This window comes from Phlebotomus argentipes, unplaced genomic scaffold, assembly GCF_947086385.1.
Source record: "Phlebotomus argentipes unplaced genomic scaffold, Phlebotomus argentipes genome assembly scaffold_18, whole genome shotgun sequence".
NCBI classification, from domain to species: Eukaryota; Metazoa; Arthropoda; class Insecta; order Diptera; family Psychodidae; genus Phlebotomus; species Phlebotomus argentipes.
Window position 1 is genome coordinate 12,652,424 of NW_026776177.1, and position 25,088 is coordinate 12,677,511.

The 25,088-nt window shown below is 39.5% G+C and overlaps 1 protein-coding gene across 4 annotated transcripts; it reads left to right on the forward strand.

Annotated features, from left to right (window-relative positions):
* Positions 1-15,395: 15,395 nt before the first annotated feature.
* On the forward strand, positions 15,396-22,492 carry LOC132259819 (solute carrier family 12 member 1). Of its 4 annotated transcripts, none has more exons than XM_059757606.1 (10): positions 15,396-15,504; positions 16,417-16,656; positions 17,468-17,546; positions 17,609-17,812; positions 18,884-19,136; positions 19,204-20,264; positions 20,327-21,125; positions 21,256-21,318; positions 21,454-22,002; positions 22,061-22,492. In XM_059757606.1, exons 2-10 carry the CDS (start codon positions 16,478-16,480, stop codon positions 22,303-22,305), a joined length of 3,432 nt encoding a protein of 1,143 aa, XP_059613589.1. In that variant the 5' UTR covers positions 15,396-15,504; positions 16,417-16,477; the 3' UTR covers positions 22,306-22,492. The 4 variants fall into 4 exon arrangements, with proteins under 4 accessions (XP_059613589.1, XP_059613587.1, XP_059613590.1 ...); XM_059757604.1 differs by lacking the exon at positions 15,396-15,504 and adding an exon at positions 15,714-15,986; XM_059757607.1 differs by lacking the exon at positions 15,396-15,504 and adding an exon at positions 15,714-15,976.
* The last annotated feature ends 2,596 nt before the right edge of the window (positions 22,493-25,088 follow it).

A 25,088-nucleotide genomic window follows, 5' to 3' on the forward strand; every position in this document is an offset into this window, starting at 1 on the left:
AGAATTCAGGAAAAGCCATATCCGTGTTTTGAATCAAACAAGAGTAAATCCAATTACAATACAGTCTCTTTAAGCGTGCATCTTAAATTCTGCCAGACTTTGCATGGTATTGTGAAATCTCTCACGTGAGATGGTCACGGGGTTGGAGTTTAATGTGCAATAAATGGGATAAAATTTTATGGGGTGTCGAATCACATAAAAACGGTTAGTCCCCACCAAATATTTATGAATCACATTAACTTTTTATTGATTCTTCGTGACGTTGAGCCACTAAGGAATCAACATATGCTGCGCCAAAACCCTTCATTCAATCCCCCTTAAAAATCATGTGATGATGAGAAAGACGGCTACAACTAAGGGAAAGAAGTGAAATTCTGTCTGTATTTTTACGTGAATCTATTGTGAAATGCTTTCCTTAGAAATTTTTGCTTCTTTAGTGAAAAGCTTACAGCAGTTGAATCAATTCACTGAACAATAAGTAAATTTTACAATATTTGATAAAAACTATCCATGTTGGATGTTTTCTTTGTCACTGTCTTCCATCTCCTCAAGCAAAGAAAATACACTATAGTCATAATATCTGTGAATACCTTGGTGATTACATGGGATTATACTATTGTTTCTAACTTTTGTGTCAGTCACGTCGGTCCAAACCCAACTACAAAACCTCAAGTCCACCCGTAAACCCTGAAACATGTATGCAGAATTTGTATTGATATCAATTTGAAACTAAATTCGCGAATCTATACTGTTGTATTCTCTATGTTATATAAAATTGCATATATTTTCCACTTTGTCTGTATCTCTGCCACTTTTATCAAGACATTCCAGTATGAATATGGAAAGACAATCAATATGATTGCCCTCACTCATGGGTTTCAAGTGGGAACTTCAGTGGAATGGAAATTCATGCAAAACGTTCTGTTTGTCATTCTCTCGTCATTTCCGCCTCTGTGAAACTCCTTCGTCAATTCAATTACAATTGTGGCTGCAATTGCCCTTTTCTCCGTCTCAGAGACCCAAACCCTTTTGCCATCGTCTCGACATGGAAGATAATAAAATTATATTGCTTGCAGCATTTTACGATGAATCTGTCTCTCACTATTTTTCACCCAGGCCAAAAAGGAGTGGCAAATTACTGGGTTATGTGGAAGTTATGACGACAGATCAGCAAGTTTGTTAAAGGTAGTAAAGAGTGAATGAATTTTTTCAGACAACTTTTTGAAAAATAAAATTCAACTCACACAAGAACCCCACCCACTTCTTCGCCTCCCAATTAATCCCATCTGATCCGGGGCAAATGAACGCATTGTTTACATGGGAAAATTGTTCAATTTAGCAAGAGTGGAAAAACATACAAGAAAGGCCTCAATATCTTTCAGTGAAATCCCCCAATATTGCCACCCAATCCCGAGGGTGGGATTAACTTTGTTTCCACTGTCTTTGTGGCTTTTGTCCAGTGTTTTGTACCCGCTCCTTTGCGCTACACACAGAATAATCCAATAAAGGTCGCCGCATCTTTACAGTTCGCATGAATAGAAAATTCTTCGATGGAAATTGAAAGAGAAAACTTACTGCTCAAGACAGGAAACTTCCCACCGTTAAGAGCTCATAACTTTTCAGGTGAATTTCAGGAAAAAAGAGGTACAAAGTACCCTAAAGGCTTGTTTGTTCGCCTCACGATCATGTTCTTGGGGAGTAAAAGTTGGAATTCTATTGACTTCCGCCCACAAAAATACACCCTTCTACTCCATCAATTTGTTCATTCTCATCTTGCCAACCTTTCTGCGCCTCTTTTGCTGACTTTCGCAATGGAAAATGGAGTGAAAATTGATACATTTTCGCCTCTGCAATTGTCCAAAGAAGTTTCACATTTTGGCAATTTGAGAAAAACATTTCTTATAGACTCTCAACATCATTTTGCTACCTCTGAAACTTGAGTAATTTCCGGGAAGAGAGAAAGTTGAACTTCCAGAAAAATTAAAAGACGGAATTCACAGGGCTTTCGACAAATTGACTCAGATTGCATGAACTGAAATTCTGCAAACATACTTCAAAAAGCAAAAGTTATAATAACTGTTGAGGTTATGCAAAATAGATTACGCCTAAAGTTAAAATATAATGTAATTTTGAAAGATTTGTTTAAGCATAATTTTTCCAAATGAAAATTGTGTTCAGTTAATAAAACTATGCCAGTTAGGTTATATTTGATTCTTTGTTCTCACAACACAATTTATTAACATAATTAATAATTTCAGAATAATGTGAGCATTCCAGAATTTAATAGCAGCAAAAGTGGATAGCAAGTAATGGTAAATATTTCTGTGCGAGCTTCATTTTCTTTTGATATCCCTCTAGGGAAAATTTCAGTGAAAGAATGGACTTTAATTTTAGTTGTGGTAGTTTTTATAAATTAATACTTGTAGTTTAATATACGCAATAAAGTGTAGGTAATACTGTTAATGTAAAGTACTTTATAGCCGAGTTTTCATAAAATCTCAGCGTATCTTCAAGGGCGCAGAGAATTTTTTATACGGCCTTAAAAATCTTCGAATGAATTTCAACAACGTGATTTATTCATTCACTCCCAAAGCGCTTCACATCAAAGGGATGAAAATGTTGGAGATTAATCTCCATGAGGGAGTGCAAAAGTGAGCTGATGTTGAGGAATTTGTAAGGGGATTTTGGACTTTAGCCAAGGTAAAATCTGTTATACCTTTGAAGTGTGAAAAAGTGTCTTGAACGAGGAATAAAAGACCCAAAATCCCTCCACAACTCGTGGTCAACCCCTAAATGTGGTTTCTGATGAATTTTCAACTCTCCAAAAACTCTGTCCTGAAGACCCAAAAGTACGCATGAATTGGCGTCAATCAGGGACTTTTGGCAATTGGCACAATTCCAGGAACACAACTCCGCATGCTTTCCGAATTCACTCGGGAAAATCTCACTGACAATTAGCATCGCTACTGGAATCCCGGAAAATTTGGTGGGTGGAGAAAACTTTCACCTTTATCGCCAAAATCGATTGCCGACTGTTGAACTTAATTTCCACCCTCTGTCCCAGCGCCAAGACATGTTTCCAATCAAATTCCCCACAAGGTGCCAACTTTAACAATTCCCTAGTTCGATATTCGATCCAGTGTCAATGGATTTTCCTCGCATGAGATTTTCACTTTCATAACTTTTTCCGATAGCATTCCAATCATATTTTATTTGCTGCGTAGAAGATTGAGAGCCAAACAGGATTTTCATGTCGGAAATTTTGCAAATAAAACTATGTTATATCGCTTTTGATGAAATTGGGAGATTTACTTGGAATTATGTTACAGAAACTTCATGCAAAACCGTTATGTTCCCCCTTCTTCTAGGCACTCAAACAAAACTTTGACGCGCGGAAAGCGAAGAAATCACTTCTCTTAATTGACCAAGAGATGAACTTTGCAATTAAGAATCTGGCACGGAAAGTTCATAAAGCTTCATTAGAATTCATTCAGATGTGGTGAAAAGCGCTTAAACTTTCCATTCCACTCTCATCAGTCGGATAAACATTACACAATCTACAAGATTAGGCATGATGGATGTTCCTTGAGTTGATGTCTTGAGCTATGAATCTCCTCATTTCAATTCAATTTCCGCCATCCATAAAGTATCTTATGGCGCTGGAAGTGCTACAGATCAGGATTTAATGACATTTTCCCATGTATTAAATTATTCAAATTGTTCTATTGTTGAGCGCAATTCTACTGCAGGCATATTAAATTATATATGATGAGCTCGAATGATGCAAATAGTTAATTGGCAATTGAAATACGGTCTGCAAGGTACTCAAGGGATCAATTGTCATCGAGTTTCCATCCAACTTGGCTGCAACCGTTGTGGAGGATTCGCAAAGTGGTGTCAATTATTCAAAATTAATTTGTTTACTCGATATACGATTCAGTTCAATTGATGAGTCTCAAGAGGTGGTTTTCTCAAACACGAGAATCCTCTCTTCACTAATTGTATCGTCATTTTTGTTGAAGTCATCTGGATACCTTTCAGTTAAGTACGGTATTTTATAACAAAGCCTCCACTGTAGACTTTCCAGTAGTTTTAATTGCAAAGTTAAAGGTATTGTCGTAATTGCAAATTATTTTGTATTTCTTTTTTGTGTGTGAAATATGCGCAATTTGAGGCTGCAAATCACTTGGAAGCTTCAATACATTTCGTTGGTGGAACAGTGAAATATGAGGCAGGAAGATTTGCATTGTAAGACAAATGCACGTGCAGAACTACAGACCGCAATGGCCCAACCAATCTGGAACACCCCAGCTTGTCGCCGATGAAATGTGACGATATTCCCAGAATTGCCAGGGCTTTCACTACAGACCGAGAAGCATAGCCTCATCTCCCAGGCAATCGTCATTAAATGAATGCCTTCCTTTGACTCTTTTGTCCATTGGGGATTACCAGTGTGGGCTGGGCCACCCGAAAAGGGCAATAGTGGCCAGAGAATACCACTAATTATGGCATTTTTTGCCCTCCCCGCAATAATCATCGCCTAATGATGATGTTTCTATTATTTTTTCCTTTTCCTCCCATGAGCATTGACTTCCTCGCCTGGAGGCTTCCGAGAATGGGTGGCAAATTTCTCATGAGATGGAGAGAGAAAGAAAAAAAGGTTTTGCCGCAGTGATAAAACTTTCCTCAAGCCATGTGGGTTGGAATATCCAGAGAATTTCATGATTTATTCCATCTTCAATCATCATCCCTGCAGGCTAAGATTCCTTTTTGGCCTCTTTCCGCCCCCTCCCGCCTCCTTGTACTGAGCAAACAAATTAATTAGCGATAGATCGAATGTTTGTCTGATGTCTCAAGTAGACCCATTGTCTAGGGCAAAGTGTCTGATGCTTGGGTTATTGGTTTTGCGCGCGGATAAGTCAATTTGCCGTGGCAGGGACAGGAAAAACACCTGAGTGTTGCCAGGGATAATTTGATTAACTTTCCATCTACCCTGTCTTCTACCCTCAGTAACTCTTCTCTCTCCTGGAGCAAGACTGCCCAAACGGAAGGCACATACATGAGGGAGAGTGAAAGTTTGTGATTGTGCCAGGAAAACTATAGAGAATAAAGGATGATGAAGTATGGTGTCTCGAGACATTATAAAAGTTGTAACTTTGAAGGTGCGGTTTTTTCTATATAAAAAAAAACACAATTCAAGTTTTTTGGGTGTAACTGAAACTTTGGAATGTTGAAATGAAAATAGCTCAAAATTTCATAAAATGCCAAAGGTTTTCTCAACCCCATGAATTTTGGTGAAAATCTCTAAGTGTCCTGAGAAAATCCACCTTCTGTTCCCTATTGTGGTGCGATGAAAGGCTCGAATTGAATTTGATCTGTCCCTGAGACTCGGGGGCGCATCTAGTTGATGTTCAGAAATCCCCAATGATGGGATAGACGCCCACATGAAGAAGCGCTGCAGGGGGTGAGGTCGGGGCAAAAACGGTCCACAGCGCAATATTTGACATTTTACAACAAATATTAATATAATAGAGTCGGTTTCACCGAAAGCGACACATTGGTATGCTTGCTGTTATCCTTTTTGCGTCACTCTTTTTGTTGTCCCTCCGCACGCCGATATGGGTTAACATATCCAACTCAGCAGGATACAGAAAGCGATGCTTTTTCGGCAATATATCACATCGCTTGCATAGCAGGAATATTGGGAGCTTTTCCGCATGTCAACTGGGTTTCCGGGATTTGCAGCATAATTTTTCCAGGCATGGGAAAAGTTTGTTGATTGCACAATAGCTCGAATGAAACTTTTGATGGATTTCTTTGAAAGGGAGAAACACTATTAAAAGTTACATATGTGAAGTTGTGTAAAGCTCCGATGGCAATTGAACTTTGACTTTAAAACTCATCTACGCGACTATTGTCAAGACCCTGATGAGTTCCAAAGCTCAGGGTTTGACAGCTCTCGCATTAGAGCAATTTCAGATGTAAGTAGTGCTTCATCAAACTGTAAAAGCTTCAAGCAATATGATGAGGACTTTTTACCCGTATTTCAGCCTTCAAAGATCTTTATTAAATTTCAGTTGATTTAAGACTAGGAATTTCAATTTACGCCACCATCTTTCATGCCATAACCAAACGGACTTTGGGAAAATGCCCGGAGGATTCTCAATTGCAAGTTCTTTTGCTTACAAGAGTCTCTCTCTCACTCTCTGTCTCCTCCTCTGCATATGCAAAGAGCTTAACCTAAGGGTTTGTTCTTGCAAATGTGTGGCAGTTGAAGCGAACAAAGAAGTGAATAAGGCGGAGAGTTGAATGCGAAGCGGGGGCAACAATAGAGAACATTGTTCTATAAATTATTTAATAAATTCCCCATAAATGAATGTTTTATATGACGAGGAGGAAAATGTGAAAATTCACCCGCAAATTCCACTAAACATTTCCCATATATGTATATTTACTTGAAGAAGAAGAAAGACTCAGCCAGCTGAAATGGAGTGAAGCATAAAAAGTTCTCTACCTCCTCGCGCATGCAAATAATTCTTTATTACAGAACAATTCACCCTCTTCCACGGTGCTTGTTTGATATATTCAATAGTGATGAGAGGAGAAGGAATTATACCAAGAAAAATGGAAAATTCTATTGTTCTTTTGCTTCATCGTCAACGTCAAGTGAACGTCTCATGCGATGCCCCCGTCGTGACGCTCGGTGACAAGGAGGAAATATAGCTGCATATTAGACGATGGGAGCAAAAAATTTAATTTCACTCTAAGTGCTTAATTCACGACAAAATGTACTGTATTCACATTTATTTTAATTCTATGTCAATTACAGTGAATATTAATGCCATCCCATTTGTGTGGCGAACTCTTAATGGATTTCCTTTCCACCCGGGAAATTTAACAGATTTTCCCCCACCCGCAACTCTCACCAAAATATAATTCTCGCGAGAGCACTTCAAATTAAATTCTCATTCAACTTTATGTAGAATGGCAGGAAGTTGCACTATTCCGTGTATGAAATGTTTCTAAAAGTTGGCGCTGAAATAATTACTGTGCAAATTAACCCATTGATATTTCCGTGACGCAAGTAGTTTTACCAAATGATGTGGAAAAGATAAGAAATAACATCTGTATAAAGAATAAAGTTGACAACAAATGCTTGTGTTCTCTAGATTTCTTAACCTTATGCAGAGTTGAGATTTTGTGTTCTAATATAAATTTAATTTTAGAATCAAAATTAACTTAAACTTTTAGCTCCATTCATATTTGAGTTTCTCATCTATTCAGCACGGTGTGTCTGAATATTTTTCATCCAGTTTTCTTGTTTCTCTATTAAATCGCAAAAGAAATATTCGTTTTAAAAAATTTTCATACATTCTTTAAAACGTAATTATTGTTATACCGAACAGTTTTTATTGTGTACAGACTTTATCTGTTGTCGAATAACAACCCTTTCGCGTGGAAAACCCTTGAAAAAACGAGTTGAGTGAAAGACGTGGAGGTGCTCTTCTTATCGCTCTACAGCAGCCGCTTCTCACCTGTTGGGACTGTCAAACGGTTTGAAATTAGAGGTCGAAAATTATTGTTCGAGGGTATCTAGCGCTTCGTTGCTTCTCGAGATCCCCAAAATTAATTCTTCCCCTTTGTCCGGGGCGCATAGAGTGAGCGATATTGGCTCGAAGATGTGGAGTTTGAGGCAATAATGTGGCATTAATGTGTGGCAAGAGAGAGAAAATTTTTCCATAACATCGAATCATTGTGGAGATTATCCCTTTATTACATTTTTCTGCTGTTATCATTTTGATATATGAACAACGGTCAGAGTGCTGGAAGTCTCTGATTCCTGCCTCTTCCCACTCAAAGTCCACCCCTTGATATATGAACATGTCTTGTATTTTCTTGGCTCGCCAGAACAACATATCCCCTCTCTTCTCACATTGTTCGTTCTCGTCCTTGGCATATCCCCGAAAATAGTTGCAAATCTTACTCGTGAAATCCCTCTTCCTTTGTGTTCCCATCAATGGCAGTTCATTCCCCAACACACCCCATCCCTTGAGGAAACCCCAATGCAGCAATACTGAGCGCATTTGCCTCTTTAGACGCTCTGACAGAGAATATTGAGCAACTTACAACAATGAAAGTGGATGAGTAATTGAAACATAAAAAAGTGAAAAATAATAAAAATTCATGAGATGATGAAAAGCATCTCCGCAGCCGTTTTCCCATCTCTCTCCCTTCATCGTGCGCGCACCAGCAGCCAAACTCCTCAACTTAATTGAAACAATGAGGAATGCTGTGCTAGGGGAAAATATTTTAAAGCCAAAAGCAAGAAAGTTGGTAGAAGGAGAATTGCAACGGGAGTGTTTACTAATGGTTGGGCAAGAAAATTAGGGAAAGGAAAACATCCTTTTTGCGAAAAGCACACAAAAGTGGTGAATAATTAGGGGATTTTCTCTTGTTTTCACAGTTATGAAAATAGTTATGGAAGAGAGAAGAAACTTTGAATAAACAGTGGGTGAGTTTTTTCTGCAATGTGGAATATTTACATAGACAGCAATGTTGAAACTTTCCAGGAAATGAAGTAAAAATAACTCATGGTTAGCTTTTCTTACCACAAATTTGTTGTAATTTGTCGTTGAGCGTTCGAATAACGATGAGAGTGTGCTGGTTTAAATTTCTGGTAGCATCCAGTCTTTCCCTAATTTGCATTTGATGATTTTCTCAATTTTCCAAAAATCTGCTCTGCAGGATAGTTAAAAAGTCATTAATTCCTCTAGCAAGCTCCCATGCGAAGTGTGTGGATGCACTTTTTGCCGGAGCACCTTTTCCTGCGTTGTTGCGCCAAAGCACTCGAGTAGAGAGGCATCAGAACAGAACTGTTGCCTAATGCGAGGAGCTTTTACTGTGTGTGATGTTTTGTGGTGGATAACATCTTTTCACTCTTTATGTGAGGGAGATGAACAAGTCTTTTAATGAGATATTGAAGTGGTAGCTTTCACTGATTGTCTATAGATAAAGTCACCCTCGTCTTGTCACGCGGCGAATGCCGTAATTAAAAGTATCGACAGGGGTGGAAGAAAGGTCTAGGACACACCAAGATGAGCATCGATTGGGAAGATCCATCAATGAGTGAAAAAATTTTTAATTACCTTCCTCGATGGACAAGTCCGGGGTTCGGTTCATTGAAATTCATCCCTCTCGAGTTTGCCTTTTTCCGCGCGCGGCAAAAGTGTGAAAGCCATTCATTTGGATAATGAGTAAAAGTTTTCTTCTGCGCCGCTTTAGATTTATTATCTTAAATTAGAATCTCCATTTAGATGGGTGTCGGATAGCGAACTCCAGTTCTCCGCCTAACACTTGATTCTCGACAGGATGACTCGAATGAATGCGCAGAATCAATCCGTGGCATGAGAAAAGATCCTCTCTGTGGAAACTGGAAAAATCCCTATACCTTCCCATGCCTGAGAATCACACCATTTGTCTCCCTCGCAATTTCACTGGGTGATGTCTTTTTAATTACGGCCCATCAGCATAGGAAAAAATCACGAAAACCCTCTCATGTGGTGGCCATGTTAGGGAGATATCCCTGAATTGGTGTGAGCATTTAATTATGGGAAACATTCATGCGTGAGAGGTAAAATGCAGCTCACGTGAAAATTCACATCTCCTCCACACGCTAAATACCATGCCGACAAAATCACAACTGTTGTTGATGCAGTGGAAGTTAATTAAGGCATTTCCCAAAATTCGTTCCTCTCCTGACCGTATCCCGAGATTGGCAAGATATACACATAATGGATTCGATGGGTGGTATTCTGTGAACGCAGAATGAGAAATTCAGTTACAACACGCTATGCTAACAACATTTTATTGATCTTGAATTTTCAAAAAAAAATTCTACTGTTGTTATTTGTCCGATGAACAAAAATTTGATATGCATTTCAATATTTTAGAGTATATTTGATTTCCATGATGAAATTTTGGAAAAAAAGGTTATTAAAGTAAAAGTTTATTTAATTTGTTAAGTCGTGTTTAGTGTTTTTACCTACATTTCTTATCATTTCTAACTTAGGTTATTATCTACTTTTATATGCACTTTCTTTCTTGCAATTAAACATTGTTAAAAACAATTATTTCTTTCCCTGACTTCAGTGAAAGCCTCACTGAAATTCCCAAAATTCAAATCACCCCTTCTCATCGTGAAACGGAAGTGAACGCCAGAGTGATGCTCCATCGCTAAGCTTCACAATATTGATTAATTCATGCCCCAACTCTCCACTGGGTTGGAGTATCAACCCTTTGGCGGGCTCCATGTCAATAAATAAATCATCTACGAGTGTGTGAGGAAAATATATTTATAAAGCGATTTCAAAGTTTAAATCAGCTTATGAAAGAATAACACTACAACAGTTGCTGAGAGTGATCCCAAGAATTGGGGCTCGTGGAACGCGCTTCGATATGCTTTGGCAGCTACTTTGTGAGCACCCCATTCTTTAATTATGGCACCAGATCGTGAAGTCTTGTGTACACAGTAATTTTCCACCCTCGAGAGCAGCAAGTCTTGAGGTTTTCGAGTGGAATGGGTTGACGTGGCTCCGACAGTGTTTATTGATATTAAATTAAAGGCAATATTATTTGCTTTGGTTGTTTGAAGAGGCATTGCAAATTTTTGCTAAAGTCACTCCCATTCGAAGAGTCTCTCTTCTCGGAAATTTTGCCTTGATAAAAGAGAAAGAGAGATTAATTGATTACATTTTTGCCTCCCAATTTTAAGGACTTGGACCTATACTGCTTTGGGGAATAATTGAAGAAGTCTCGAGAGACAATGAAGACAAAAAGCTCTGTGAATATTCTAACATAAGAGCAAATAAAACTTCTGTGCCATAAGATGATACTTTGCCAAAGTGTGTGTTTTGGCAAAAATGGTTATGAAAGTTTTGCAAACACTCACTTCAGTTAAACAATGTGCTCTAAAAGTGTTCAGAAAAATTGAAATGCAAATTTAACTATTCATATAAAATGCTACATTAGTATATTGCCAAAACTTTCTGAAATGTAAAGAAGTTCTTCTTGCTGGTTTTTTCGAGTGTAGATTTCACGTTTTGCGTCATGAATTTGAGTACTGAATTCAAATTAAATTATTCAATAAGACGGTGCGCGGCAGAGCCACACTGAAGAGGGGAATCGAGGGCAAAATCTATTTGTCAAAAAGAAGGAATATATTATTATGATAAGACTCTTTCGATTGGGGTGGTCTGACTCAAGGGGTTTCTCAATTCCCAATAAGTTGATGCAAAGAGTTCTTCTCCCTTTTCATAACAGCCCACATTCTCATCGAACTTGGAGGATTGTATTGTTGAGTCAATGAGGATGAATGATTGAATTTGTGAGAAATTGAATCTCCCATTCCATCAGCGCAATCAAGAGTTGGGGGTGGTGACGTGGGGAATTACCACAAATAAATAATGTTGCTTCTCAGTCCAAATATTTAACTTCCTAATTTCTGTCCTTCCGCATTTTTTGCATTTCAAAGCCACAGTCAATTTCCTGCCCTCCTCATTTCTTTTGTCATACTGTCAATTAAACTCCCGCAGGAGTGCGAATTATTGATTTCCCAAACCCACACCATACAACAAAAGCCCTTTTCCTGCCTCTCGCAAACAAACCGGAAGGGAGATGATTTACCAAAATGGAGTAATAAGCACATCCACGCTCGTGTAGAAATGTGAAAACTTTCAAAATTAGAACACTAAATTCATGGGGAAACATTTTTTAAAACTTTCATTCTGCATTCACAGCTAATTGAGGCACATAAAGTCGTTGAGCTCCCCTAAATTTAGGTGTTGGGGTTGATTTTGTTGCGGAAAAACTCTGTCGATGACATAAATTCTCACACAAAATACATGTATGTCGACTCAATTGGGGTGTGCGAGGGAAATTTATGAGAAAAGAAGGGCGGAAAAGCGATGCTGCAAATATGTAACATGTAGGAGAGCTTTTACCTATGAATTGTGGTGCCAGCAAATGGGCAAATGTTCAGATTAAGTAATGAAGATTTAAGGACTGAAGGAACCGAAACAATGGAGAAATTCGAGAAATTAAGAGACAAGGAAGAAGGGAAATAAAATATTTTGCCCTGTCACACCTAAGTCATGCTTTTCTGAAGCACTACCTCAAATATGCGCCGGAAGTTTGTAAACTTTCAGAAAACTTCAATGAGTTAGAAGACTTAAAACTGCCAACCCTCAAGCATCAAAATATTTCTTTTCTCTCTCTCTTTAAAAGAATCCTTTCAAAACCAAAGCGAATTCTATCACTTCATATATTTCCAACTTTTAATGGGAATGTGAGATTCCTCGTGTGTGCTATAGTCCCTTCGAAGTGGAAGGCTTGTCGAGCAGAGAGGAAGAGTGTCACCTTTCGAGCTTTTAAGTTTGATATGGGAGAAGTGTGAAAGCTCACAGGAAGTCAATGCAGTGAGGAAGTGTCTTCTTTCCAAAGTCACCCCGAGCGAGCTTTTCCCTCCACTCTGTCAATATATCACGAGCTATATCTTACTCACTTCCTTCCCAGACTCTGTGTCATCTTCAATTTACACTTTTGCTCCACATTTCATATCTCTCGGCCAGTTGCAGTGACTCTGCGACAAAAGGCCACTCTATTTGTCCATGCCTTTGTCTCACCATCGCGCGCGCAATTTTGTACTTTCCACCCCATATTTCCTCGGAAAACACACCCTGGGGTGCAGATAATGCAGGAGAAGGTGGATGATTGGGGTCACAAGAATGGGACATGTTGGCAGATGAATTGTTGAGGGTGAACAAGATACCAATGCTGCGGTGTCTCATTCATATGCACACCATTTTGAGTCGCAGATGCGAGACAGTCACACATTTGCCATTCACGGAAACACGGCAGGATGGAATGATGGACACGGGCTAGAATCGGACAATGAATCAATATTTTAGTAGAACTGGCATGTGATGGAATTGCAACAATGCCCACTCCTTGCATTCTGGCAAAATTCCACAGAGTTGCACTTGTTGAGGCTTACCCAGAGACAATGTCTTTTCAAATATTACACGAAATTGCAAGCATTGCAATGGTGAATAGGCGAGATAATGTTGCAATTATGGTGTATTGATAAATTAGGACAACTAGAGAGAGCATATAAGATGTTTATCACATCTGTGACTGCTAGATAAATGTATTATGTAGAACACAATTTGTATTCAAGCTTGCATTAAAAGCATTTTGCAATTAAAAAGCGGGAAATTCACATAAAACGCGTTTTTCGCAAATTAATTCTAATACAATTTTAATCAATCCAGAAAACAATTCTCTCGTGATACATCTGCGCATACAAACATTTGAAAATGAGTGCTTCAAGATAATTGCGTTGAAAATTCTGAGAGTTTCTCTGTCGTGAATCAGAGCTCATTTTCCCAAGTTGTGCAGGTACACATATTTCGGGTTGGAAAATTCCTTTCCACACCACCACAAGGGGGAAGAAAGATCTTAGTTTTAATTTTGATGCCATCATCTCAGGAATTTCCTCGTGGTTGAAATTTAATAAATTGTTGACCTGAAATTCTTTATTTTCCGTCCCTTGACGAACACCCCATCAATGGACATCGTGTTGGCCCGTCCAAATATTTTCCCCAATTGCGGAAATATGAAATTTTCCTACCCAGACCTTTCCGCCCCATCCACAACCCAAGCCAAGGAAGACGAGCAGGAAAAAAAGCCCCGACAAGTACCTCAATTTTCGAGGAATTCAGGAGACACACACATGACTTTATGAATTGAATTTTCTCCAATTTCCTTCATGCCTCAATTGCCCCGGAGCAATTTGTGTGAGTTGATGAATTCTATCTCAATGCTCTTCGATATGGTTCCACCTTCAAGACTCCTCCTGTCTCATCGCTCCTTGCAATCTGTGTGTCCACAACTTTGTTCGAAAAGGTATGCAGAAAAGTTTGTCATTCACCCAGATTTTTCACCATTCTTCCCTATTGTTTGAATTATTCATGAAATTATGCGTTCTGATTTGCTAGGGACTCGTTATATTCTTGTTCTTGGTGATTTTTTTATACTAAAAATGCCATGAATAACTTCAAATTTTCTGTATTCTAGTTTTTAGCATATTTTCAATTTTTTCTATTCTTTGCGTTTGGCATCCAAGGGTTAGGGTGAATGATTCCTTTCCTTCTTACGTTTGCGAAAGACAGGAAGGTAGAATACAATAGGTATGCGAGACTTGAACACAAATGGGCGTGGTGCATCCAGGTGTGTATTGCGGCCAGTGTTTGAATTCAGATATCTGTTCTGTGATTGTAATCCACCGAGAAAGTGGCGTTTCAATTCAAGAAGTCAAAACAATAGTTTCAATCCTGCCATGACTGTGTTGAATTATTAATATTGTTGTTTAATTTTTGCTGTAATTTCTGCTGATATAAGTTTATTGGTAAGTATTAGACCCACTTTTTCAATATTAAAAGTAAACAAATTCCGATTAGGCTTCGTTTAATTCTTTGTGGCTTACTCGATGTGAAAAATTAAGTGAATATATCAGTCATGTTTTTCCCAAAATTAGATCAAGTTCTTTAAATTTGTCTAAAACAAATATTTCATTTATAAAGCGAATTTTCATAAGCTTTTTCTTCCTTTAAATTTTGATATCAAAGACACCAACCCATGAAAATACCTCGTCATAAGTGGTCTTCTTTTGCAACATTACCCAAAATAATCAGTCTCTCTGTACATACAAAGCAAACATACATATGCATACATAGCAAAACGAAAACGCGCGTTCCATTGAACTCCACACTGACTCACCATCTGCCAAATGGCTGAAGCCAGAGGTCAAAAGATCTGCGCAAGTCGACGCGTCTATTTACTGATCGCTGCACATGTCTTCCTCTCTAGAGACACTAAAAATATTTCAGTGGTGATTATTTCTAAAAAATGACGACTCGACGCTTCCGTGTAAAAGAGAAATAAATCGACAATGTATAAGATTAGAATATGATTACACGAGCAGGATAAGTATGATTTCTAGTTATTCACAGCGTAAGAATCTGAACACTCTCAAGCCTGATCGCCGAATAGGGCTTATCACGCCTTTTTTCTCGCATTTCTCGCCATGCTTACGCCAACTGTTTCTCGAGGCGTCGCCGACCATCGTGTCGTGTGTCTTGAAAAATATCAATAAGCATACATATTTATAGCGTTCACACAGTGCAGATGCCGGAGTGTAGTACAAAAATGTTATCAAATTCCTATAAATGCCTATATGTGCTCCCGTTAATATGTAAATTTACATAATCGCCATGCTGCGGCGTGTTAGTGTGCGGCATATACAGAAGCAGTGCATAGTCTTTCATGGGAAAGAGACTTATAAGAGACGGAGAGGAAGAACTTTTTCGCTCAGTGTATCAACTCGCGATCCATGGAGTTGCTCGCGAACTCTGGACAGTCGTGAAGTGATCTCAGGCGTGACACGAGGTAAAGAGAGTGGTTTAAATTCAGTCTCCTTTCACTCCCCATTCCATGATCTTACACAGAAAGTGCGCTGTTAAATGTAATACGTTATATTTTTTGCGATGATAAACAGCAATGTGTTCACACTGAAATAGTGTGGCTCCAGTCTTTGAAGTGCGCTGCGAAATTTTCCCCGTAAAACACCCCACAAGGCTCGACTAATAGTGGTCTATTATAGGGTTATTTATTGCAGAAACAATTCCAGTGTGAGAAAAGCCACAATAGCTGAGTGAATTTTAAGTGATATTGAGACAATTGATTTGCATATGCTCTTCAACTGCGTCTGAGTCGCGCATCTTCAGTCTCTCAGCATCACTGATAGCGTCCAGATTTATCCGCGTATATTTCGTGCCATTGTATTTTCCCTCCGACAAGTGGCTTTCTTTGCAACATTTTCTGCTGATACGCGCAGTGCCGCGCAGGAGGGTCGTAAAAAGTGAATATTTGTGAGTTTTATGTGTCAGAAAGTCAACAGAAAAAGCATACAAATTGCATTTTTCACGATGCACACTTTTATTGCAAGAGTCAACGTGAAAGCTGATAAGAATTCGCGTAGTTTCATTGGAAAAGTCCAATCACAAGACGCGCGATATTATTTACTGTATAAAGAAGTGATTTTACGTCTCGCGTGCTTTTTACAAGATTAAATTATTATTACGAATTGCGAGCATGACTTTATTCAATCTCAATGACCGGGTTATTGTGGGCAAACATCACTTTATCAGCTTAGTTTTTGGAAGTATATACATACAAATCCCATCAGACGATAGCGAGTTGTCATGCAAATCCGTGTTAAGTGCATTTCCGCGAGAATTAATTCTGTGATGATGAAAATCCCCATTCCAGACATTCCAATTAAGTCCATACAATTTGCAGGATACTTAGGAGAGATTCTCACGGTGAAATTGGAAGGAAGGATAATTTATTTGACGCGACGATGGCGGATTCGCTAATTGAAATGGGTTCTGTGGATAAATCGATGAATCGCTTTCAAGTGAAGAGAGTGAGTCACGGTGAAAACTACCGTCGATCGACGCCACAACGGCAAGACAACGACGATGAGGATGACACGTTTCCCGAAGAAACGGCTGCAATGATCGCCAGACGTCAATCCAGGTAAAATCTTCCACAGTCAAAGAGATTTCAGAGAAATTGACGGTGGCAAATAATTTGCACAGATGTTGCGACAATTGATCGTATTCTACCTTTGTTCTCGTGCTATATGTAGAATTAAGCCAAATATTAACTCTGACAAGAGTGGTAAAAATAGCAAAGACGTGTGCTGATTGCCTGATCGCGACGATGGAAAAGTACAATTCAAATAACTGTTTGGCTGGAGCAAAAAGTCAATACTACATGTAGAAACACGTGGCCTAAATTGTACAAGAATAGAGAGTAAAGATGATGAGTCTTTTTTGTTCTACGCCAGTCAATAAGTCAAATATTAAATAAAAAGATGTGTCGAAATGGGTGATGAAAAAAACATCTCAATGTAGCAGTTGCAGATTTATTCATTGACAGAGTTGGCTATGAATCAGATTGGAGATTCAAAAGTCCAAATTTTTGTTTTCAAATGTTTGAAGATAAGTCTTAAACATTAGAATGTATTTATCATTTGATTGCCTTCAGAAAACTCTTTAATACACAGAATTCTTTAATGGTATGTGAGATGAAATTCGTGATAAAGACTTTTTACTATCTCATTTAGTCATAATATTCTAGATTTCCAGCTTAAATATGTACTTCGAGCGGAAAAACTCAAGAGAATCATCTAAACCAACACTTTTTTCTTTCAATATTCACAAAAATTGCATTCATCTTGTCTATCTTAAATATCAGCCCATCTCCTCAACTCTGATCATTTATGATTACCACTAACTGTTCATTAATTTCTCCTCTTCAATCTTTCTCATCTTTCACCATTCAGACTCTCATCAATAAAGACGAGCTTTCGAGATATAGACAAACCGTCGAGATTCAAAGATTTGCAAATGACGAGATTCCAGGTGAATTGAAATGATTGATTGTGGGATTTTCTGTCAGAATTAATATGGTTAAATCCCTTTAGGTGGACTCAGAGACCAATGACTCGGAAGAGGAGCAGAACGATCTGCTGGACGGCAGTGATTATGACACGAAGATCTATAAGAGCTTCAGGCATTTCACCAGAGAAGCTCTGCCGAGGCTTGACAACTACCGAAACATCCTCAGTATTACACATTCCAATCGTCCAACGCTGGATGAATTGCACAATGCCACAATTTCCAACAAGGTATAATTTTGCACGATTATTTCGGTGATTAGTCTGCGATATAGCCAGCATAACGTTAAAAGTGGAGCATTTCGTCCCACAATTCGTGACAATGTCTGAGCATTGAATTGCGAGAAAGTGTTGCATTTCTTCACGTACGAGAGCATGGCCAAAATGTCTCCAAATAGTTACACTCCTCATGTGACTTTGCAGGCCTTTTTCACATCACTGCCAATTTCCCTCAGTAATTAATCAATTGCGCACGATCTGTTGGCCGAAAAGGTCAATTTGATTAAATGGGAGAGATCAAAGTTAATAAGGTGATGATATGTGAGTCAAGTTTCTTAATTAAATGCACAGCCAATATAATTAGTCCGAAAAGTGTGACTCATCCTTCATCTATTGACTCGCCAATCTGGTGCCTCCAGACCGAAATGATTGATCAATTATGCAATTTCTCACCTCACGTGAGTCGCCAAATTTAGAAAGATGTTTTTGACAAGGTGGCAAAACTGAGTATTATGCATTATTTATGGGCTCTCGGCTACACTTTCTTCCAAAATCCGACAGCAAAAAGAGAAATAATTAAAAGCGTAATTTATTTTACACCGCGATCAAGTATAAAAAGCTGTCGCGAAATTTGCATTCGGAGAATCAGATTTATATTGCCTTACAGTTGAGTACATAAGATTGCAGTCGAGGTAAAATACAAATTTATGTCTTTTGAGAAACCATTGCTACTATAGTCAATTTCTATAAAAATTTTGACTATTGTATTTCCCAAAAGACTTCTTGTTGAAGATGGCCAACATAGCCACTAAAGTAGAGTTCAGTAGTATTGTACATAAGTACAGTGTAAGTATTTACGTTCTTCACTGTATCCGACTTTGAAAACATTGTATGATCATGAAATCCGATTTGATATGGACTTCGAAATCACTGCATCAATTTATTATAAAAGTAATCGAGGGAGTTTTTACGACCGGAGAAATGCAAATTCAACTGGTTCGTGCTTAATCTGCTGGAAAATTCCATCAATTCCGTCTCGACGGCCTCGACAGTTTCTGACCGACTTATTTTCCATCTTCTCAGACTCATGGAACCCTTCAAAATCGGCCCAACTCTTCAACCAGCGCGATTGGAATGAAGTTCGGCTGGATGCAGGGCGTTCTCATGCGATGCTTGCTCAACATTTGGGGCGTGATGCTCTTCCTGCGTCTCAGCTGGGTCATCGGTCAGGCTGGAGTGGCTCAGGGAATAATCCTTATTCTCACCACGTCCGTTGTGACTACAATAACTGCGCTTTCAATGTCCGCCATCAGCACAAATGGCGTGATAAAAGGAGGTGAGATCCCTCACGATGCATTCAGCCTTTAAACCATTTCTTATTTCTTAACGCCTTTCAATTTCAGGCGGAACGTACTACATGATCTCGCGTTCCCTGGGCCCGGAATTCGGTGGCTCAATAGGGCTAATCTTCTCACTGGCGAATGCAGTAGCATGTGCGATGTACGTGGTGGGCTTTTGCGAATCGATGCAAGACTTGCTGAGGTCCTTTGGTATGGCCATCCTCGACGATGGGGTCCACGATGTCCGGATAATCGGCAGCATCACGATCATAGCCTTGCTTGCCATCGTCGTGATCGGAATGGAGTGGGAAGCCAAGGCCCAAGTAGGCCTCCTTGTCATACTCCTTGTCGCCATTGCCGACTTTCTCATTGGCACTTTAATCGGCCCAAAGAGTGACTTGGAGATGGCTAAGGGCTTTGTCGGTTATAACGCCACAGTTTTCGTGGAGAATCTCTCTCCTGAGTACCGAACAGAGAATGGCGTTGAACACAACTTCTTTTCGGTTTTCTCCATCTTCTTTCCTGCCGCAACAGGCATTCTCGCCGGGGCGAACATCTCCGGTGATCTCAAGGATCCACAGAAAGCCATTCCCAAAGGGACCCTCCTTGCAATCGGGATCACAACAGCCTCCTACGTAGTTATGGCCTTGTGTGCTGGTGCCACAGTCGTCAGGGACGCCACGGGAAACGTCACCGATGTGGTTAACGGAACACTAGAATTCGTTAACTGCACCGAACCCTGCCGCTATGGTTTGCTCAACTCCTTCCAAGTCATTGAGCTTGTTTCAGGATTCGGACCACTTATCTACGCGGGATGTTTCGCCGCAACTCTCTCGTCAGCTCTGGCCAGTCTGGTGTCGGCTCCTAAAGTCTTTCAGGCCCTGTGCAAGGATGAGCTATTCCCCAAAATCAAGTGGTTCGCCCGTGGATACGGGAAGAACGATGAGCCTGTCAGAGGATACATCCTCACCTTCTTCCTGGCTGTGGCTTTCATACTTGTTGGGGAACTGAACCTCATAGCACCGCTCATATCCAACTTCTTCCTAGCGGCCTACACTCTTATCAACTTCAGTACATTCCATGCAAGCTTCGCGAAATCCATCGGTTGGAGACCCACTTTCAAGGTCTGTGGACTACTCCAGAACCATATTAGCATTCCCAAAACCTGAATCTTCTTTTTTTGCAGTACTACAACATGTGGCTTAGTTTAATTGGCACAGTTCTCTGTGTTTCCGTCATGTTCCTGATATCTTGGGCAACAGCACTCCTTACTTTTGCATGCGTCATTGCTTTGTATTTGATAGTTCATTACCGCAAGCCCGATGTCAATTGGGGCTCTTCAACTCAAGCCCAAACCTACAAGAACGCCCTAATGTCTGTTCAGCAACTCAACAACGTAGAAGAGCATGTTAAGAACTATCGTCCTCAGATTCTAGTTCTGTCAGGTCTACCTAGCATTCGATCTATTTTAGTTGACTTTGCCTATTTGATCACGAAGAACGTATCACTTCTTGTTTGTGGGCATGTTATTCAGAGCGCTAGTAATCAGAAACACAGACTATACATGCAACAGAAGACAAAGGAGTGGTTTGATGATCACAAGATGAAGGCCTTCTATGCTTATGTGGACGATGATGACTTTGAGTCAGGATGCAAGGCTCTGATGCAGGCAGCCGGGATTGGGAAGCTAAAGCCTAATATTGTGATGATGGGGTACAAGAACGATTGGAAAACCGCAGATCCCAGTGCTCTGAAGCAGTACTTTAATGTGGTTCACAAGGCCTTTGATATGTACTTCGCCGTTTGCATCCTGAGAGTGAACAACGGCCTGGACTATTCCAAAGTGTTGGGCGATGAGTTGACAAGGAGCATCGTAAACGTGCCAAAGGGTATGCAAGGTAGCGACAGCGCAACTGACCTTCTCATCACGGCCAAGAAAAGCGAGCACGGAAGTTGCGACTCATTGAGCAGAAATGATTCTCAAGGTATTATAAATTACGCGTTTGTTTTGCAGCATCTTAAACTATCGTGTCAATTGAGATACACAATTCTAAGTGCACTGCTTGTGAATGAATTTATGCCTCTATCTCTGCTACTCTCTCTTTTTCAATGTAGTTGAGGAATCTAGAAAGATTGCCCACAATGAGAATGAATTAAAGAAAAACACTAAAAATCAGGGTAAGTACAAAACAATTACTCTGCAAATTACATGCAAAATGTTCACCCCTTTCACTCCTTAACTATCAATATGGAGAAGAGGTCTTTTGTCGTATGTTTCTAAAGACATTCCCCCAAACCTTGGGGCCTTTGTAGCCAGCAGCACGAGTGATTTATCTCTGATGGGGAATCCCATTTTGGCCACAAACACCGTCTCCATTCTTCCTGATCCGTCCACCGTGAAGACCAATATGTCCTACAATATCTCTCTGACGAAGAAGGGTGAGAAGAGGACACCCGACGATCCGGCAACGATGTTCAAAGGACCCGGAGGGAGTGAGCTGCCCAGGGAGATTCTTGATGACTTAACAATATTCACGGCGAAGCGAAAGGACGCGGTCATTGACGTATGGTGGCTCTATGATGATGGCGGATTGACCCTCCTCTTGCCCTACATCATGAGCACCAGGCGCAATTGGAACTCCTGCAAATTGAGAGTCTTCGCACTGGCCAACAAGAAGGCGGAACTGGAGTTTGAGCAGAGATCTATGGCAAGTCTTCTGGCCAAGTTCAGGATTGATTACTCAGATCTTCGTCTACTGCCGGACATTACAAAGAAGCCGCAAGAGGATACCACCAAATTCTTCAATGACCTCTTGGACGACTACCGTAAAGCCCAAACTAAGGATGGCGTTGATGGAGACAGTAAGTCAAAATTCCGGATTTTATGGCCAAAAATTTACTCTGTATCCTATCTTTTCAGCCCTGATTACAGAAAGTGAACTCCTCGCCGTGAAGGATAAGACCAATCGCTACCTTCGTCTGAGGGAATATCTTCACGAGCACTCAATGAAGTCCGATCTGGTGGTCATGACTCTGCCCATGCCGAGGAAGAGCATAGTCTCAGCGCCACTTTACATGGCCTGGCTGGAGAGCATGAGCTACAAGATGCCGCCTTTCCTCTTTGTTCGCGGAAATCAGTCCAGCGTCCTCACATTCTACTCCTAATCGTATTTAACACAGCCTTATTTATTGGAGAAGCGAAGTTCAAATAGAATGTAGAACTAATATCTTAACTCTGAAACATTGTCAATTCGATAACTAAGAAAAGAGGTGTAATAAATTGTATGAACTCATAAAGAAGACACGCAGGCGATTTCTTGAGATGAGTCTTCGTGAAAGGTAAATATTTAAAGTCAATAAGATGAGGAGTTACTTTTCTTGTCGTTTCTGCTGTTTTATGAGAACTTACACTGTTGAATTGATCGATTGTGAGACAAAATATGTCATCAATCTCTGCGAAAGGTAGAAGGATCTCGTAGAATGATGTACCCTGTGAAATATGGAATATCGAATATATTTGGTGTACTTCTAAGCATTTAGCGACTCGTCCTTGCAATGCCTTCATTTATTCTCCTCGCACTTTTGGCGCTCAGTCTTGGCGCGCGAAAGAAGTCGATTGAGAAGGAGATAAAACCACGAGATTGCCCACCACCTCGCCGAAAAAGCCGAGGGAATTGTGTGACAATAATCTCGGGTATTCAGGAGGAAGTTTAGAAGAGCGTAGATAAAAGCGCAATAATGGGGAATTGTGTAATAAATCATCATGAAATAAATAAAGAGTGACGTGGTGGTTTTCTCACTCAATCGTCAATGATGACAAAGGATGACTTCGAGTAGACTCGCGACTTTGCCCCAAATTCATGGAGCTTAATTACTTTTTCCTTGGAGAGCTCTTTGCATTATATTTTGCTCTATGTGTATTATTTTGACGCGTTATCAATTATTATTCTCTTTACGCAGCATTCTGAAATATACAAAAATTAATTAAAATGAAATCCAATAACGGATATCTCAGCTCATTGAGTGGCTTACTGATTGAAAACACCCTTTGAATGGAACAGAATTACAAATATCAGTAAATAATTATGAGCATTGAATAGCACTGGACCGAGTTGTAGGGATGAATTAAACTCGCCACATCAATAAGTTGTGCTGATGAAATTAGGACCAGCTTTATGAGCAAACGGAGAACTTCCAGAGAGTTTTCAGGAAATTCAGCTCCACTGTGAAGGTTTTGCTTTTAATTTGTGCCTCATTCAACGACATCGCCATGGGAAACGGAATCAAAGATTGCACTCCAACTTCACAGATTTGAACTAAATTGGCCCTAAGAAGTGTACTGAATTTCATGCTATAGCCATGCGTTTAAAAGCTTCTGCTGCTGGTAATTCCCCATCAATTGAATCTCATTCTCAGTAAATATATGTAAATGCTTTTGAAGTTTAAAGCGTTTAAAGCGGATTCTATAAATTCGCCAAGATCACTTTACAAAATGAGAATCAACCATAAAACTGACATTATAGAAAATGATCCCTCCAAATTTCTAATATATATCATTTTAATATTCAATTTTAATATCCCTTAAAAGAATTCCGCGTCCCATCGCCAAATGTTTGCCCGTGGATGTGCAATTTTTCACGCGACAACAACACGGCCCATAAAAATTCTATCACTTGAGTGTATTTACAGTAAATATTTTGCTCTATTGTTTAGCATTCTCGGTATGGTGATAAATTCGACATTAATATTCTCCACATCGCCCTTTTTTATGGGACACTTTTCACTCTCTGCACCATACTTTTAGCGTTGACGGGAAATTGACAAACAGGCACAAGAGTGAAAAGCTTTACCATGTTGGAATACAGAGAAAAAGGATTAAGAGTCACTTGAGAGCCTGTCCATCTGCTGGTTTTCAATTTGACCATCCGGAAAAATTGTCACTGCAAATTGAGAGCTCTTCCTTCTGCACTGAAAATGCTCTCAAGCGCCACGGGCGTGTCATCTTGCTCAATTGACGTGAATCGAATGGAGTTCGCACTTATCTTTATTGTGTTATACATACATTGAGTCGAACACAAAGTTTTGGTCAACGAAGCAGAAATTTCTTTGATTAATAAGAAAAGGACAAAAATTATAAATATGTCAACAGACTTAATATCCAAACCACTGAATTCCCTATTATGTACCTCTCCGTCATGATTGCTCTATTGACTTTAACGCAGATTCTGTGTTATTCTGGTTGGAATGTTCAAAACAGTTCGATGCTCTCTATATAATCGAACTAATATGACTTCAATGCAATGTAAGGAGATACTAGAATAAATTGCAACGTACACTTAAACTTTTTCCCGCATTTGTAAAGCTTCTTTTCCCTACACCACAATTCTGTACACGAATAACTTGTCAGTGTGCGAACTCGGCTTTAGTCAAATCCCAACTGAAGTTTCGGGTTATATTCAAGAACAAGATAGGAGAATTTGTGCAGCAAATCAATTCCCTAGTGACGTTCACAATTTCTGTGCAAAAAATTCCGCTCAACTCATTCATGCGCAATTTTCCCAGGCTCTCAACAAGAATCTACTCATGAAAACTCATTGCGATTCACGAGGAAAACGGTTGTTATTGCTCCAAATGCCAAAAACGAGACGCGACTTTCAATCATCACTCGATACACTGAGAATAATTTTGAACACACACAAGTACTCTTTCAATTAAAGTTTTGGCATCAATTAGCTTTTTTCGTGGCTACGCACGATAGTCAATGTTGGAAATACTAAATATACTAGAAGTTCGAATTATGAAGAGAAAATTACGATAAAGCGGTTTACATTTCCCAGAGTTTCGCCCACTTTAGTTACACGATCCTATGACATAATTCATGTTGAAGTAATAAATCAAAATCTCCAGTAAATAATAAATGAAAATTGGGTTTAAATTAGTAATGTATT

What these genes read in the sequence shown, in the direction of transcription:
- LOC132259819 (XM_059757606.1), top strand. Translation starts at nt 16,478, where the DNA reads ATGGCGGATTCGCTAATTGAAATGGGTTCTGTGGATAAATCGATGAAT. An exon ending in ATGCCACAATTTCCAACAAG is followed by an intron (nt 17,813 to 18,883) that starts GTATAATTTTGC and finishes CCATCTTCTCAG; the next exon opens with ACTCATGGAACCCTTCAAAA. An exon ending in GAAAAACACTAAAAATCAGG is followed by an intron (nt 21,319 to 21,453) that starts GTAAGTACAAAA and finishes GGGCCTTTGTAG; the next exon opens with CCAGCAGCACGAGTGATTTA.